Here is a 14,350-nt window from a genome sequence, read left to right as displayed (position 1 = left end):
TCCTTGTGTTTTTTTGTTTTTTTATTCCGTTGAGCCAAACTGTAATGTTGTGTTTGCCTCAATAGGAGATCCTGCTCGTATTTTCCCTATAAATAATGGCTTGACTTATTTTCGATATTACCCTTACAATGTTTACAAACTTTCGTGAAGGTGTGGTGTGACTATTAGCCTATTATACAGCAAGCGTATGATATGAATGCGGTACACGCCGGCGCTACCAACTGACTCCGACAGTTCAACTTGAGGTGAGGAAGAACGTGTCAGGCCTACCAAAGTTACTTCTATAATCTAACAATATAATGCCTATTTTTATAAAAACGTACAAAGTGGGCCTCCCGAGTGGTGCAGCAGACTAAGGCGCTGCATCGCAGTGCTTGAGGCATCACTACAGCCTCGGGTTCGATCCCAGGCTGCGTCACAGCCGGCCGTGACCGGGATAGGGTTCGGCCGTAGGGGAGTTGCAGCGCTGGGACAAGTCTGTAACTACCAATTCTCAATATCACGAAATTGGGGAGAAAAGGGGGGGTAAAAGTACATATGTTAAAATATTAATAGGCCTATCAGAGAGTGGATGCCTATGGTGCTCAACTCTCCGACAGCTGAACCGAGGCGGACAATTGCTTTAGGAAAGTGAAAACCAATAAAATAATAGGCTATAAAGTTTTGCATATGCTACACACCGAAACACAACGAATATAGTATTAGTAATTTGTTATATTCTTAAGGATATGTAAATGTGGCTCATATGGCCAATAACTCTTGTTTAATGATGGTGCTGGCTGCCTGGGTGGATGCCGTAACGGGTTGCACACCCAATGTGTATGGATGACCGGTACATTTCTCAAATCGAGATCTTGGGACTTGAGATGGCTCTTAATGTTTGTGTAGTTAGATGTGTGAAGAAGTGCATGTTAAGTGTCAAATGAAAACATCTGCAGTTCTATCTGCATAAACCCATTTGAACTTGGCACTACAAGGTTCTATCCACAATCCAATCACGAGCCTGAAAAATAGACGGACCAATCAGAACACATCTTTGCCATCTCTCTAAGTACGGTTCAGACTAGTCTAGCCAGAAATAATGGCACGCAAGCTAAAAAACAAGACTGTCAGAAATCTTAAAGTAAATGATCACATTGTTGTTCAGTGATGACAGGTATTTGTCGGAAGATCATTTCTTAATGTATTTGATGATGGGTTCGGACAATCTTGGTAAAACCGTTCTATCATTCATGCATTCAAATAGCTACAGTTTTCTGTATAATTCAGAAGTGTCAGATAGAATGGCTAAACCTAGATTGACATTTCATTGCCATGAAGTTTAATGTGGGTCCTTCGGGTACCTTTAAGGTGAGGACATTGATGGGTTACGAAATAAGAATTCACTACAGAATTATTGAGATCTGGGATGTGAACATTTAGAGGATCAATATCTCAGAACTACAGTATGCTTCAGATACAGCCTTAGAGTCCTAAGGTCACAAAATGTCTGATTAATGAAAATCTTCAAATGAAAATCACCTGTCCGGTGCCAAATGTATCTAAGTTAAACTCTGGTGTGTGTGTGTGTGTGTGCGCGCGCGCAGTGGGGCAAAAAAGTATTTAGTCAGCCACCAATTGTGCAAGTCTTCCCACTTAAAAAGATGAGAGGCCTGTAATTTTCATCATAGGTACACTTCAACAAAGACAGACAAAATGAGAAAAAAAAAATCAAGAAAATCACATTGTAGGATTTTTAATGAATTGATTTGCAAATTGTGGTGGAAAATAAGTATTTGGTCAATAACAAAAGTTTCTCAATACTTTGTTATATATCCTTTGTTGGCAATGACAAGAGGTCAAAAGTTTCGGTAAGTCTTCACAAGGTTTTCACACACTGTTGCTGGTATTTTGGCCCATTCCTCCATGCAGATCTCCTCTAGAGCAGTGATGTTTTGGAGCTGTTGCAGGGCAACACGGACTTTCAACTCCATCAAAAGATTTACTATGGGGTTGAGATCTGGAGACTGGCTAGGCCACTCCAGGACCTTGAAATGCTTCTTACGAAGCCACTCCTTCGTTGCCCGGGCGGTGTGTTTGGGATCATTGTCATGCTGAAAGACCCAGCCAAGTTTCCTATTCAATGCCCTTGCTGATGGAATGAGGTTTTACCTCAAAATCTTACGATACATGGCCCCATTCATTCTTTCCTTTACACAGATCAGTCGCCCTGGTCCCTTTGCAGAAAAACAGCCCCAAAGAATGATGTTTCCACCCCCATGCTTCACAGTAGGTATGGTGTTCTTTGGATGCAACTCAGCATTCTTTGTCCTCCAAACACGACGAGATGAGTTTCATCTGACCATATGACATTCTCCCAATCTTCTTCTGGATCAACCAAATGCTCTCTAGCAAACTTCAGACGTGCCTGGACATGCTTAAGCAGGGGGACACGTCTGGCACTGCAGGATTTGAGTCCCTGGCGGCTTAGTGTGTTACTGATGGTAGGCTTTGTTACTTTGGTACCAGCTCTCTGCAGGTCATTCACATTCACTAGGCCCCAGATCGAGGGAGATTATCAGTGGTCTTGTATGTCTTCCATTTCCTAATAATTGCTCCCACAGTTGATTTCTTCAAACCAAGCTGCTTACCTATTGCAGATTCAGTCTTCCCAGCCTGGTGCAGGTCGACAATTTTGTTTCTGGTGTCCTTTGACAGCTCTTTGGTCTTGGCCATAGTGGAGCTTGGAGTGTGACTGTTTGAGGTTGTGGACAGGTGTCTTTTACACTGATAACAAGTTCAAACAGGTGCCATTAATACAGGTAACGAGTGGAGGACAGAGGAGCCTCTTAAAGAAGAAGTTACAGGTCTGTGAGAGCCAGAAATCTTGCTTGTTTGTAGGTGACCAAATACTTATTGTCCACTATAATTTGCAAATAAATTCATTAAAAATCCTACAAATGTGATTTTCTGGATTTTGTTTTCTCATTTTGTATGTCATAGTTGAAGTGTACCTATGATGAAAATTACAGGCCTCATCTTTAAGTGGGAGAACTTGCACAATTGGTTGCTGACTAAATACGTGTTTGCCCCACTGTATACAGTGCTTTGCGAAAGTATTCGGCCCCCTTGAACTTTGCGACCTTTTGCCACATTTCAGGCTTCAAACATAAAGATATAAAACTGTATTTTTTTGTGAAGAATCAACAACAAGTGGGACACAATCATGAAGTGGAACGACATTTATTGGATATTTCAAACTTCTTTAACAAATCAAAAACGGAAAAATTGGGCGTGCAAAATTATTCAGCCCCTTTACTTTCAGTGCAGCAAACTCTCTCCAGAAGTTCAGTGAGGATCTCTGAATGATCCAATGTTGACCTAAATGACTAATGATGATAAATACAATCCACCTGTGTGTAATCAAGTCTCCGTATAAATGCACCTGCACTGTGATAGTCTCAGAGGTCCGTTAAAAGCGCAGAGAGCATCATGAAGAACAAGGAACACACCAGGCAGGTCCGAGATACTGTTGTGAAGAAGTTTAAAGCCGGATTTGGATACAAAAATATTTCCCAAGCTTTAAACATCCCAAGGAGCACTGTGCAAGCGATAATATTGAAATGGAAGGAGTATCAGACCACTGCAAATCTACCAAGACCTGGCCGTCCCTCTAAACTTTCAGCTCATACAAGGAGAAGACTGATCAGAGATGCAGCCAAGAGGCCCATGATCACTCTGGATGAACTGCAGAGATCTACAGCTGAGGTGGGAGACTGTCCATAGGACAACAATCAGTCGTATATTGCACAAATCTGGCCTTTATGGAAGAGTGGCAAGAAGAAAGCCATTTCTTAAAGATATCCATAAAAAGTGTCGTTTAAAGTTTGGCACAAGCCACACCAAACATGTGGAAGAAGGTGCTCTGGTCAGATGAAACCAAAATTGAACTTTTTGGCAACAATGCAAAACGTTATGTTTGGCGTGAAAGCAACACAGCTCATCACCCTGAACACACCATACCCACTGTCAAACATGGTGGTGGCAGCATCATGGTTTGGGCCTGCTTTTCTTCAGCAGGGACAGGGAAGATGGTTAACATTGACGGGAAGATGGATGGTCCTGTATTTGGCTCCATTCTGGAAGAAAACCTGATGGAGTCTGCAAAAGACCTGAGACTGGGACGGAGATTTGTCTTCCAACAAGACAATGATCCAAAACATAAAGGAAAATCTACAATGGAGTGGTTCAAAAATAAACATATCGAGGTGTTAGAATGGCCAAGTCAAAGTCCAGACCTGAATCCAATCGAGAATCTGTGGAAAGAACTGAAAACTGCTTTTCACAAATGCTCTCCATCCAACCTCACTGAGCTCGAACTGTTTTGCAAGGAGGAATGGGGAAAAATTTCAGTCTCTCGATGTGCAAAACTGATAGAGACATTCCCCAAGCGACTTACAGCTGTAATCGCAGCAAAAGGTGGCGCTACAAAGTATTAACTTAAGGGGGCTGAATAATTTTGCACACCCAATTTTTCAGTTTTTGATTTGTTAAAAAAGTTTGAAATATCCAATAAATGTCGTTCCACTTCATGATTGTGTCCCACTTGTTGTTGATTCTTCACAAAAAATACAGTTTTATATCTTTATGTTTGAAGCCTGAAATGTGGCAAAAGGTCGCAAAGTTCAAGGGGGCCGAATACTTTCGCAAGGCACAGTATGTGTGTGTGTGTGTGTGTTCGCTGGGAATTAAGGATGTTTTATTGCCCCTTCATGCATACTCACACGGCTGATTATGCTGTGGGACTGGTTGCGAGGCAGACGCGTCACTGGACACACACGCTGTCACACACACACACTCTCTCTCTCTCAGGAAGTTCTGCTTGTTTCAGACAGACAAGAGGAAGTCTCCCCTCTAAAAGATTCATGGGCGTGCTTCAATTATGTATCCCCTTTCAAATTGTCCTGTTTAGACAACGTAAATTATTCATCCGTTCGTTGGTTCCCAGATTGATGGTTCTCTGTGCTGCCTGTGACAGAGGGAGTGATAAACCAGCATCTACACCACTGTTGATTTACAATCTACTATCCCCCATACTATCAAGCAATGTCAATCTACAATCCTCCATTGGTCAGCTTCTCATTCTGTACAAGAAAGAAATAGCCTATTCCAAACAGACAGACAGTTGTAGGACGATAGATCCCAAATCCGTGCAATCCTTAGGAATAGGCTACATAATTTTTTTTTGAAAATAAAGTGTCGATAAACTATTTTTCTTCACATTATAAGCGCAGCAATGCACACAAGGCAGTAAACTACATGTCCGAATGTTCGTACCATAATGCAATTAGGCACTGTACATACCAGACGTTTTATGTGACAGAAATTAAAATAGCAGTTTGAAATGTAAAAAGAGGGGAGATAAAGATGCAACAACTGGCATGGGTTGATAATGACTAGGATAGGGCCTTTGGCTACTGGACTATGAAATAAAGCTGATGAGAAAACCAATAGAACAATTGCATATGGAAGTCTTTATAAAATAATTGCCTCCACGTTTCTATGGTGGGATTTTGGCTACTTTGAAGCAAGGTAAGAAATGCCTCATAACAAAGTTTTACTTCAAGGTTTCAAAAAATTAAGGACGTGTTTTTAAAATGCCTACTGCCTCCAGCTCATTGCAACGCGGTGTGTGAAGTGCTAAGTCTGCCTACCTTTGCCTATGCACTTGAATGACAAATGGGAAGTAGTCATCAATAACAAGCTGAGAAAAAAAAGTTGCTCTTTTTAATCGTGGCCATCAAAGAGGTTTTAAAAACTGATTGCATATAGAATTGTTGCGCAATGATTGGGCTCATAAAATCATGTTTCACTCCAGCAGCACACAGGAGCAGAAAGCGCTGGGCCAGTTAGTCCAGACGATAACCTTACCTCTGGCTCTATACTTCCTGTAATAAGTCTGGCATGTAACTAGAGACAACTTTTTGACCCCTGGGCCGGCCGGCCAGACAGGGAGAGAGAGAGAAGCAGGGCTAGTCTGTGTGTAGGAGTCTATGTCGAAGAACCAGGTGTGTGTGTGCACGCATGGGTTGGTGTGGGGGGGAGGAGTGGGGGGGGGGAAATAGACACTGAAAACAGGGCTGGGACTTAAGGTACTGAGCCACAATAAGGTGAGGGGGTTTGAGTGCTCTCCCCTTCAAAGCTTATCTGCCTTGGGGCACTCTTGGGGAAAAAAAGCCCCCACCCTCCTCACCCCTCTTACAGTCCCTCGACCTCCCAAAGACTAGCCTCTACAAAAGACAAAAGAAGGCTTAGGAGGGGCAAAAGCACCCTGTCCTACTGACTGTTCTCTTTAATAACCCCCCCCCCCCCCAATAAAAGTGTGTGTGAACTAGAGAGTGTGTGTGCGCGCCATAACTCACCAGCTGAACGTAGGCCACTTTATAATCCGGTCTCTTCACTTTCTGGTTGAGGTGGTTTCTCTTCTTATTCGTACCTGTGAGATGAAGCGAGAGAGACAGAGCGAGAGAGAGAGCGCTGAGGTTGGTAAAAAGTATAAACCAAGTAGAATCGAAGAGATAGTTCCCTACTTAAGCTAATGGTTGTCTTTTGTAACGGCAAAACATGCCAACGACTAGAGGTTTGGCTAAAGTAGAAATGTAGAAGGTGCCTGTGTGGTTGTAAAATAGAGCAGACCCTGATCCTGTTGACTGAGGAATGCAGGTGAACCTCTTACTTCCCCAGTCGGTGGTAATGACATCATGCCTATCAGAGAGAGAAAAACAACCACAACCAAAAGAGAGGGACTGTTGCTGTAGATTAGAGTAAGCTTAATCTATTATGGAAGGATGTTGCATCTTGCTGTTGATTACGCAGTGCGTCAATGTTTAAACTGTAGGCCTATAAACTATTAGCAGAAGAGTATTTCGTTTTTTTATTAGGATCGCCAATTAAGTGGCTACTGTTCCTGGGGCCCAAACAGGAAACAAAACACAACAAATAAAATATATAAAACACTCATAATACAACGTAAAAAAAAACAATACAAAATACATAAAAATGTCTCTCTTCGTAGTCTCCGTCATGCCATAAGGTGTTCTTTAAAAAAAGAAAATGCTAGTTTGAGTTACCTGGGGTGGCAGAGAGTTCCATGTAGTCATGGCTCTATTTAATAGTGTGTTTCCCAGCCTCTGTTCTGGGACCTGGGGACTTTGAAGACACCTCTGGCTACATGTCTGGCATGGTGCCGATGAGGGTCCGAACTGTGAGCCAACTGCTTGAACAGACATTTCAGTACCTTTAACCCATCAGCACCTTCGCACAAAGACCAACAGTGATGCAGTCAGTCTCTCCTCAGCTTTGACCCAGGAGAGACTGACATGCATACCACTGACATTCGTCCTCCGTGTACATCTAAATGCTGCACTGTTCTGGGCCAACTGCAATTTTCCTATGTCCTTTGGCGCACATGACCACACATCTGGGCAGGAGTCCAGAAGTGACAAAACTAGGGCCTGTAGGACCTGGCTGGTTGATTTACATGTCATGAACGCAGAGCAACGCCCTACCACGGACAGACCTCTTACCATTTTAGCAACCATTGAATCTTTATGTTGTGACTATGACAGCTTGCTATCTAGGGTTAGTCTACACTTGCTCAATTGCCACATTATTCAGTAATAGATCTAGATGAGGTTTAGGGTTGAGTTAGTGATTTGTCCTAAAAACAATGTTTTTAGTTTGAGATATTTATCACCAGCCTATTGCAATTTACCATTCTAAAACTGACTGGAGCTCTAAGTTAAGGATGTTAGAGGAAGTGTACCTATTAAACCCACCAAAATGTCTGGACTTTTCAAACATATACTGCCATAATTTCTGTAAGAAAAATGGAGAGAAAATTTAAGATGACTCTCACGTGAAGTATTATGACATTACATAAAACATTGTTTTATAAGATACACAAATATTTCATAAAATGTGTAAAGTCCAAACTGGGCTTCATGGGTACCGAATGCACCATTTAAGCCCATTGGGTGTTCTAAATACGCCCACCTCGTAAATAATTTCTAAACTTCAAAAAAACATTGCAAACATAAATTTGATGGAAAATGTGATTCTATTAATCTAAAGTTATAAACTGATCATGACTATTCATCATCAAAAGTATCACTGATAACGGGGGGGGGGGGTCCAATCGTATCCACAGAGTGAACTTAGGCGTTTGTTCTTGACAACCATTACACACCAGATTCAACTAGAGACTTCAATCAAGACATGAATATATGAATCAGGTGTGTTATTGCTTGGTTAAAAAAAAAAAAAAAAAAAAAAGTCACCAACACTGGCCCTAAGTGGGATGAGAAGCCATTTACAAAGACCATAAAACACAACTTTCAATGACTTATCTGCAGCTGATTCACATTTGCTGTACTGCTATTCTTGTTAATTAGTTCAACAATGCCCCCACCCAAACAATGCCCCCACCACGTCCAATAGTCATATTGTTGTCCTTCATTTGTTTGCATTTTTGTCACCTACTTGTAGGTCTTCTGTTCCAGATATCACTGAACCCTGATCTTATTCTTCTCTCTCTGCATCAACGACTAGTTGTCCACTCCAAGGCGTTTGGAGTGGGTACGGAGGTTTCTAATTGTTGCTAATCTGGGTAAAGGCACCATGGCTAGACGAATAAAATACACAACTGTCATTTGTGTGTGTTTTAATCTAATTATGAACAAATAAAACAATTTATGCTCATGTTCATTGAATAGTAGGGATATCAAAACACTATCCCATGTGTTTCAATGCAAACCAGGCTTAACAGGAGCATACTGGGCTTAAATCAATTCAAATTTTATTTGTCACATACACATGGTTAGCAGATGTTAATGCGAGTGTAGCGACATGCTTGTGCTTCTAGTTCCGACAATGCAGTAATAACCAACAAGTAATCTAACGAACAATTCCAAAACTACTGTCTTATACACAAAGTAAGGGGATAAAGAATATGTACATAAAGATATATGAATGAGTGATCGTACAGAGCAGCATAGGCAAGATACAGTAGATGGTATCGAGTACAGTATATACATATGAGATGAGTATGTAAACAAAGTGGCATAGTTAAGGTGGCTAGTGATACATGTATTACATAAGGATGCAGTAGATGATATAGAGTACAGTATATACGTATACATATGAGATGAATAATGTAGGGCATGTAAACATTATATTAGGTAGCATTGTTTAAAGTGGCTAGTGATATATTTTACATCCTTTCCCATTAACTCCCATTATTAAAGTGGCTGGAGTTGAGTCAGTGTGTTGGCAGCAGCCACTCAATGTTAGTGATTGCTGTTTAACAGTCTGATGTCCTTGAGATAGAAGCTGTTTTTCAGTCTCTCGGTCCCAGCTTTGATGCACCTGTACTGACCTCGCCTTCTGGATGATAGCGGGGTGAACAGGCAGTGGCTCGGGTGGTTGTTGTCCTTGATGATCTTTATGGCCTTCCTGTAACATCGGGAGGTGTAGGTGTCCTGGAGGGCAGGTAGTTTGCCCCCGGTGATGCGTTGTGCAGACCTCACTACCCTCTGGAGAGGCTTACGGTTGTGGGCGGCGCAGTTGCCGTACCAGGCGGTGTACAGCCCGCCAGGATGCTCTCGATTGTGCATCTGTAGAAGTTTGTGAGAGCTTTTGGTGACAAGCCAAATTTCTTCAGCCTCCTGAGGTTGAAGAGGCGCTGCTGCGCCTTCTTCACGATGCTGTCTGTGTAAGTGGACCAATTCAGTTTGTCTGTGATGTGTATGCTGAGGAACTTAAAACTTACTACCCTCTCCACTACTGTTCCATCGATGTGGATAGGGGGGTGGTCCCTCTGCTGTTTCCTGAAGTCCACAATCATCTCCTTAGTTTTGTTGACGTTGAGTGTGAGGTTATTTTCCTGACACCACACTCCGAGGGCCCTCACCTCCTCCCTGTAGGCCGTCTCGTCGTTGTTGGTAATCAAGCCTACCACTGTTGTGTCGTCGGCAAACTTGATGATTGAGTTGGAGGCGTGCGTGGCCACGCAGTCGTGGGTGAACAGGGAGTACAGAAGAGAGCTCAGAACGCACCCTTGTGGGGCCCCAGTGTTGAGGATCAGCGGGGTGGAGATGTTGTTGCCTACCCTCACAACCTGGGGGCGGCCCGTCAGGAAGTCCAGTACCCAGTTGCACAGGGCGGGGTCGAGACCCAGGGTCTCGAGCTTGATGACGAGCTTGGAGGGTACTATGGTGTTAAATGCCGAGCTGTAATCGTTGCAGCATTCTCACATAGGTATTCCTCTTGTCCAGATGGGTTAGGGCAGTGTGCAGTGTGGTTGAGATTGCATCGTCTGTGGACCTATTTGGGCGGTAAGCAAATTGGAGTGGGTCTAGGGTGTCAGGTAGGGTGGAGGTGATATGGTCCTTGACTAGTCTCTCAAAGCACTTCATGATGACGGAAGTGAGTGCTACGGGGCGGTAGTCGTTTAGCTCAGTTACCTTAGCTTTCTTGGGAACAGGAACAATGGTGGCCCTCTTGAAGCATGTGGGAACAGCAGACTGGTATAAGGATTGATTGAATATGTCCGTAAACACACCAGCCAGCTGGTCTGCGCATCCTCTGAGGGCGCGTCAGGGGATGCCGTCTGGGCCTGCAGCCTTGCGAGGGTTAACATGTTTAAATGTTTTACTCACCTCGGCTGCAGTGAAGGAGAGTCCGCATGTTTTCGTTACAGGCCGTGTCAGTGGCACTGTATTGTCCTCAGAGCAGGGAAAAAAGTTATTTAGTCTGCCTGGGAGCAAGACATCCTGGTTTCGTGACTGCGCTGGTTTTCTTCTTGTAGTCCGTGATTGACTGTAGACCCTGCCACATACCTCGTGTCTGAGCCGTTGAATTGAGATTCTACTTTGTCTCTATACTGACGCTTAGCTTGTTTGATAGCCTTGCGGAGGGAATAGCTGCACTGTTTTTATTCGGTCATGTCACCAGTCACCTTGCCCTGATTAAAAGCAGTGGTTCGCGCTTTCAGTTTCACGCGAATGCTGCCATCAATCAATGGTTTCTGGTTAGGGAATGTTTTAATCGTTGCTATGGGAACGACATCTTCAACGCACGTTCTAATGAATTCGCACACCGAATTAGCGTATTCGTCAATGTTGTTGTCTGACGCAATACGAAACATATCCCAGTCCACGTGATGGAAGCAGTTTTGGAGTGTGGAATCAGCTTGGTCGGACCAGCGTTGGACAGACCTCAGCGTGGGAGCTTCTTGTTTTAGTTTCTGTCTGTAGGCAGGGATCAGCAAAATGGAGTCGTGGTTAGCTTTTCCGAAAGGAGGGCGGGGCGGGGCAGGGCCTTATATGCGTCGCGTAAGTTAGAATAACAATGAGCCAAGGTTTTGCCAGCCCTGGTTGCGCAATCGATATGCTGATACAATTTAGGGAGTCTTGTTTTCAGATTAGCCTTGTTAAAATCCCCAGCTGCAATGAATGCAGCCTCAGGATGTATGGATTCCAGTTTGCAAAGAGTCAAATAAAGTTTGTTCAGAGCCATCGATGTGTCTGCTTGGGGGGGAATATATACGGCTGTGATTATAATTGAAGATAATATTCTTGGTAGATAATGCGGTCGACATTTGATTGTGAGGAATTCTAAATCAGGTGAACAGAAGGATTTGAGTTCCTGTATGTTTCTGTGATCACACCACGTCTCGTTAGCCATAAGGCATACGCCCCCGCCCCTCTTCTTACCAGAAAGATATTTGTTTCTGTCGGCGCGATGCGTGGAGAAACCCGCTGGCTGCACCGCCTCCGATAGAGTCTCTCCAGTGAGCCATGTTTCCGTGAAGCAAAGAACGTTACAGTCTCTGATGTCCCTCTGGAATGCTACCCTTGCTCGGATTTCATCAACCTTGTTGTCAAGAGACTGGACATTGGCGAGAAGAATGCTAGGGAGTGGTGCTTTATGAAAATAAACGGCCCAAGTTGGCTGCTCTGCAGGACACCACACTCAAAGCTGTACTGAAATCTAACAAAAATCTTATCAATAAAAGCTGACCAAAGCAAATCCCCATGTTCTCACAAACACAAAAGAACAACTAAACAACCCAACAAGCCATTTGTGGGCTTTTGCACATTTAGAACTCCTGTTTAAACATTAGCCTGATCTTCCAGCCATCAGGCAACTGATAACTTCCGTTACCATGGGAACAATTTATGACATGAAAAACGAGGGAAACATTCCGCTGCAGTGAGTCATTTGTGTGTGTATCTGTTTGTGTAATGATCACCAGCCAGGCAGCCCACAGCTCAGGGAAAGCCCTTACCGGGGTCGTAAAACACCCCCATCACAACACCTACCTATGTGGAGGCCCCCCGTATGGATGTGAAAGACAGGTGAGAGTAAGTGTAGGGGGGGACCTTCGCCCCCAACTCAGAGTCAGGTGATTAGGTAGGCTAAGTCCCCATGATGGTGTTGTTTGTCATATCCCCCCTACCCCAAGTTGCAACACTACATTCACCCCATCCTACCACACAAAGGCGCATGCATGCACACACATAAACTATTTTTTTGAAGAGGGATTGTGGTTTGGCAGCCGACTAACACGTTACAAATCCCAAAGCCGGAGGGGTAGCCATGGCAACGCCTTCCAAAATACCCAAGCCCGCCTGCCGCCCAGGGAGAGAGAGAAGAAAGGGGTCATTTGCGTCCCTCTCTCTCTCGTTCCCCTCTTTAGGCTGCCAATGGCATGGAACCCCTGACGCAGGCAGGGATACCTTCTCTGACGCACCTCGGGATCGCCTGGGCCCCCCTCGCCAGCTCAGTTATTTTTTTCTTTCCTTCTCCCGCTCTCCCCTTTCTTTCCCCCCCTTGCCTTTAACGCAGCTCTCGTAAAGAGAGGTCTAATGGGTTCTTTTCCATATTACGTAGGCTTGGCGTCTCGCTGTCTCCCTCTGCCGCTCTCTCTCTCTGGGGTTCTCGCTCTCTCCGTCTTTCTCTGCCCCAAAGAGAGAGGGGGCTCCTCTTGGCCCTCCAAGCCCAGCAGCACGCCTTCCTTTGCTGGCCCTCCCTGCATCACCACAATCACTCCGGTCTCCAGGCCTCTCTTTCTGCTGCTCTCACTTTTTCTCTCTCCCTCCCTACTTCCTGCCAGGAGCTAGCAAATTCGTAGCCCCGTAAAAGAGCCTCTAAACAGCCCATGCTAACCCTAAATGTTTCCTCCCCCATGAAATACCAAGAGAATCATTTAGTCAAATCATATAACCCCTCTCTGTGGCTTTGTGATCATCTAAACTTTAAAAGAAGGGGAGAATGGGAGAGAGGGATGGATGGAGCGAGGGGTAAGGTTGTGTAACCCTGCTTGGCCCACTTTTAGGCCCTTGAGAAAAGTGTGTGTGTGTGTGTGTGTGTGTGTGTGTGCGTGCGTTATGCCTTTGAGCAGGAGGATGAGTGCAGGGGTACCTTGGGACAGCTGTAGGCCGGAGTGCTACAGCAGCAGATTCTGTGATAAGCAGCTGTGGTGGAAAGTCCAGTCAGGCACGCTAACCGCAATCACCGCTAACTGCTAAACAACTCCTGCTTATCAATGGATACTCGATAGCTAAACATGCTAACGACCGCAAAAACACTTGTCACTGCTCGTCAATGGATAAAAAGATTACCTAGATAGCTAACCACAAAAAAATAAATTTCCCTCACTGCAATAGGTTAATATGCTAACTACCTAAAACCCGCTCTTCTTAACAAACAAAAATATTACCTCTATAGCTAACTGCTAAGAGCACTCCTCTCACTGTTAATGAATTAATAAATGGGGTTAGCTAAACATGCTACCCACTGCAAAACATACCATTTTACAAATGATCAAAGTTATTATCCCCAAGGTGAAAATGGTCTTGGATTGTGCTCAAAATAAACTTGTTTGTCACTTCCTTTTTCTTTTTTTAAACTTCGGTCAGAGAGCTTTGTTTTGTGTTATCCGCAATGATGTGATGTGTGTGGCTTAAATGGTCATAAAAAAATGCACAAAATAAATCTACCAACCAATCATTTAAATACGTATTTTCCCTAAATTGACATATGGTATGTTTAATGGTACTCACAGTATTGTATCCTTGTGCGGACAGCTCCCACTGGAACGTTGTAAATCTTCTCCAGGTAGTTCCTCACGTCACATTTGGTCATTCTGTCCACAGGTCATGAACAGGCAAAGAGAGAGGAGCCCGCGGGGGAGAGAAAATAAATCAACAGCTTTAGCCTATGGAAGATAACGCCCAGGTGAAGTGGCCTACTTCTACAGACCAAACATCAGTTTCACAACAAGTAGAGCAATATGGTCCACAGATGT

At 44.0% G+C, this 14,350-nt stretch overlaps 1 protein-coding gene across 1 annotated transcript in view; it reads right to left on the bottom strand.

The window, feature by feature from the left end:
• Positions 1 to 14,350, bottom strand: part of mrpl23 (mitochondrial ribosomal protein L23) — a 125,714-nt gene that overhangs the window by 55,554 nt on the left and 55,810 nt on the right. Inside the window, exons 3-4 of the mRNA XM_064930627.1 lie at positions 14,106 to 14,188; positions 6,402 to 6,475 (exon numbers count right to left, since the gene is read on the bottom strand). Of these exons, the coding sequence (XP_064786699.1) occupies positions 6,402 to 6,475; positions 14,106 to 14,188 (157 nt within the window). The remainder of the gene's footprint in view (positions 1 to 6,401; positions 6,476 to 14,105; positions 14,189 to 14,350) is intronic.

Source organism: Oncorhynchus masou, chromosome 22 (assembly GCF_036934945.1).
Source record: "Oncorhynchus masou masou isolate Uvic2021 chromosome 22, UVic_Omas_1.1, whole genome shotgun sequence".
In the NCBI taxonomy this organism is placed as follows: Eukaryota; Metazoa; Chordata; class Actinopteri; order Salmoniformes; family Salmonidae; genus Oncorhynchus; species Oncorhynchus masou.
Note: the sequence above shows the minus strand (reverse complement) of the source record. Positions and strands in the feature narration are given on the sequence as shown.